This window comes from the organism of the source record quoted next, unplaced genomic scaffold, assembly GCF_019419815.1.
Source record: "Pyrus x bretschneideri cultivar Hongxiangsu unplaced genomic scaffold, Pyrus_bretschneideri_v1 Contig97, whole genome shotgun sequence".
NCBI classification, from domain to species: Eukaryota; Viridiplantae; Streptophyta; class Magnoliopsida; order Rosales; family Rosaceae; genus Pyrus; species Pyrus x bretschneideri.
Window position 1 is genome coordinate 400232 of NW_025999839.1, and position 3665 is coordinate 403896.

The following is a 3665-nucleotide window of genomic DNA, read 5'->3' on the forward strand; positions in this document are numbered from 1 at the left end:
ATTTGTCTTTTCATCCTCTTTTGGTTGGTAAAGAGGGTTTCATTAATTAGTAGTATATAGATGTATATTGAAAACCAAATGGTTACCAAATAGGCCTCAAGTTTCAAACAATAAAAATTGAAATAAAAACCTAAAACCATATAGTTACTGAGTAGACCCTAAATTTCTGTGAAATGTGGTAAATAATACAGAGAAACCATGGTAGTCGATGACTTTCTGTTAAAGCTACTTTAGGCGTTCATTGGAGTATTGGATTCTTGAATGCATGTTTGATAAATCAATTTGGATGTGAATAGTTTTGTTTCCCTCTCTATCTGTTTGTTATGTGATTTGGATCGAGATCATTGCAACTGCATATATAATAACTTTGTTTATCGTCGACGAACAGGAGTTTGTTGAAATCTGGTTTCCTTGTAACTGCAATCAGACCCCCAGTGGTGCCACCCAACTAAAGCAGGTTAGTTTGTTTCAAGTTAACCAACTAGTACTATACTGCAGTAATTTTTTTTTTTCATTTATACATGAGATGTCTAAAGTTCGACTCACATAAATAGCGAAAACGTATTATATTTGTGTTGAGTTTGATACATACTGAATGACTAGCCCGTTGTGATGGATATCGTTGCATTAAAAAAAAAAAAAAAGCATTTCCGTTTCCTAATTGACCAAAAGAATAATCTCCTAATTTTTCTTTTGAAGAAGAATAATCTCCTAATTTAGAAATTAAGACAAATTAATTAAATAATCATGAAATTGGATGGATCAATGCTTGAGCTAAATGGGCCAGCAGGTAGTCATTTGCATCTAGGTGAGGCCGGCCTGTTAAATTCGCTTCCGGCCCATAACCACCGTCTTCCCCATGAAACCGTGAGCTTTCCCCATCCGAGTCTCACCGAGTCGTCATCTCCCGCAACTTCACAGAATCACAGCACAGCAAAACGTCGCAACCCGAGACCCTGGATCCGATCCGACCTTGATCCGATCCCACCATGTCCTGCTTAGCCCTCTCTCTTCAACCCGCCAATGGATCCGACATCCTGCTCCAAACCCGAGAATGGTTCCCTCCTGCCCGGGCCCTCGTCGCCGTCTCCTCCTTCCGCCAGACCCGCCTAGCTTTCGCCGCCACCAAGCAGCAACAACTCCACAACACCAAAGACAATTCCCACAGCCACTCTGACTCTTCCTCCGACACCACTGCCGACTCCGTCGCCTCCCTCGGCGACGACCCACTCGCCGCCTCAAGCGGCCAGCTCATCGTGGGTGTCGAATCTCGGTACCGGGTCGTCTACCGCCTCGTCAACTCCATCTACGTCCTCGGCGTCACGACCGCCGATCACAACTCGATCAACGTCTTTGAGTGCATCCACATCGTCAACCAGGCCGTCAGCGTCATAGTCACCGCTTGCCGCGGCGTCGATGTTACTCCGGAGAAGCTGAGTCGGAAGTACGCCGAGATCTACATGGCTCTCGACATTGTTCTGAGAGGTGTCAGCAATATTCGATTGGCGGCGATGCTTTCGTCGATGCACGGCGACGGCATTGCCAAGATGGTGCACTCGGCGTTGGACACTGAGAACAAGATCCGTGGGGCGGAGAATTGGAGAGCCGTTGAGGCGCTTTCCGTCGAACACGAGGCGGGCATTGTGGCGTTCAACAATTTAGGGTTTGAATTGCCGCCGGAGACGATCGGTGCTGGGGATGAGGTGGCCGCTAGCTTGGCGCCGGTGGTGCAGAGTGAGGAGAAGGATCAGAATTTAGAGAATGAGGAAGAGAGCCAAGCTGAGAAGGACCCATTTGCGGCAAGCGAGAAGATTAATCAGCCTGAAGAGCTGGTGAGTGGGTTCAAGAAGAACAAGGATCCTTCCGCCACGGACTTAACAACAGCGCTGGCGACACTTGAAGTGACTACATTGCCCCCCGCGGAGGCGACCCAGAGTACCCATATTGCGGTGGAAGGGTTTGAAGGGGAGTATGGTGGGATTGAGTTTGGGAATGACCAAGCTTCTTTGGGTGAGACTTTTGAAGGGTTTAGTGATGCTTGGGGAGGTGGGTTGGATGCTTCTGAGTTTGTTGGATCAAAGAAGGTTGCGAAGAAAGAAGGGCTGGGCGGGCTTGAATTGTTGCAGACCGGGCCTGATGCTCCAAAAACTGCTGGTGCCACTGCAGGTGGTGCAGCAGCGGGTACTCCCCTTGATACCCTTGTAAAAAGCGAAATGAAGGGTCCTGAGATGCACATTGTGGAAGAGATCAGTGCTGAGTTTAGAGAGTCATTGCTTGCTAGAGTAGGATTAGTGGGTGTTGTTTATTTGAGAACTTTGCCTACCAAAACTAGTGCTGATAAAGAAACCGAATTTTCTTTCCGGGTTGAGGGAACCAGCCCGGTTAAGAGGTTTATTATGCAGAATTCTCGAGTTAGTAGTCTAGGGAACGGATTGTTTCATGTGAGGACTGCAGCCTCCGATGAGCCTTTACCCATTTTGAAGTATAGTCTGCTGCCTAGGTTGACACCACTGCCCTTGAGGGTTCGTCTTGTGCAACGCCATACAGGAAGCTTACTTTCTGTGATGATACAGTATGTGTCAAACCCTGAGTTGCCAGCGCCTTTGACTGATGTGACATTTGTTTTAAAGCTCCCACTTGATCCTACATTGTTGAAGGTATCACCAAAAGCTATATTAAGTAGGTCTGACAAAGAACTGAAATGGCATATCCCCGAGATTCCGTTGAATGGATCTCCTGGTCGGTTGAGGGCAAGGATGCCTGTGGATTCTAATGAAGGAGATGGCAGTGAGGAGATTGAAGTTGTTGCTTATGTGAAGTTTTCTTGGCAAGGAACTAAATCATTGTCTGGAATTTGTTTGCGGCCAGCTTCCGAGGGTAATACAGACTTTTATGAGGTTAATCACAGGTACGAGAATGGGTTATATATGTGCAATTGATACATGATGAAATCACTGTTGCACTGTAGAGTAGAGGGTTGTGTCTCCTTTTTTGTTGTTTATTTTGAGAGGTTTCTGTTGATTGTATCTTGTTGTAGCATTCTTTGATTTTGAGCTTGTAGCTTGGTTATCGGTCATTTGAAAGCTTTATGTCTTTGTGTATTGTGTGAATGGATATACAAGTTTCTCTTTACATGCTATCTTCCGTCTCTTGGTTTATTAATCTTACTATCACATGAACGTGTAGGTTTTGTAATTCACTGATAAAACAAACTTGTTTAATAAATACAGATAGTGAACCTTATGCTCTAATCGAGATTTTTTGACTAAGGGGTCATTGGTAATAAAACAAACTGTGTTCAACAGAAATAAAACATTATAATGAAACTTATACTTTAACTGAGATATTCTGACTAAAGGAGCATTAGGACTCAATCTATTGAAATTTAGACATTACCGGCAATGTTCACAAAAGTCGGTGCCGTAGATGGTCAATAAGTTTTGAACCATCTAAACTTCTGTTTCACTTGTTTTACATGGCCTTTTCAACTTGAAACTTTGTAATGGTTTTTATTTGTTTCTTCTTTTTGGCAAGACACCAATGCCCGAGGCTTTCATGAAACAATATGATTCCTTTTGTATTGCAATTTGTGTGAATCTGCAAACATAGTGACAAAATCATATATACCTCTTCCCATGTCCAACTGATTTAGGCAGTTACTCCTT

The 3665-nt window shown here is 44.2% G+C and overlaps 1 protein-coding gene across 1 annotated transcript; it reads left to right on the forward strand.

The window, feature by feature from the left end:
- Window positions 1–841: 841 nt before the first annotated feature.
- On the forward strand, window positions 842–3199 carry LOC103941094. The gene has a single exon (XM_009351275.3). The coding sequence runs from the start codon at window positions 990–992 to the stop codon at window positions 2937–2939; it is 1950 nt and encodes a 649-aa protein (XP_009349550.2). The 5' UTR covers window positions 842–989; the 3' UTR covers window positions 2940–3199.
- The last annotated feature ends 466 nt before the right edge of the window (window positions 3200–3665 follow it).

Coding starts and splice junctions, on each gene's coding strand:
- LOC103941094 (XM_009351275.3), top strand. CDS start 990: ATGTCCTGCTTAGCCCTCTCTCTTCAACCCGCCAATGGATCCGACATC.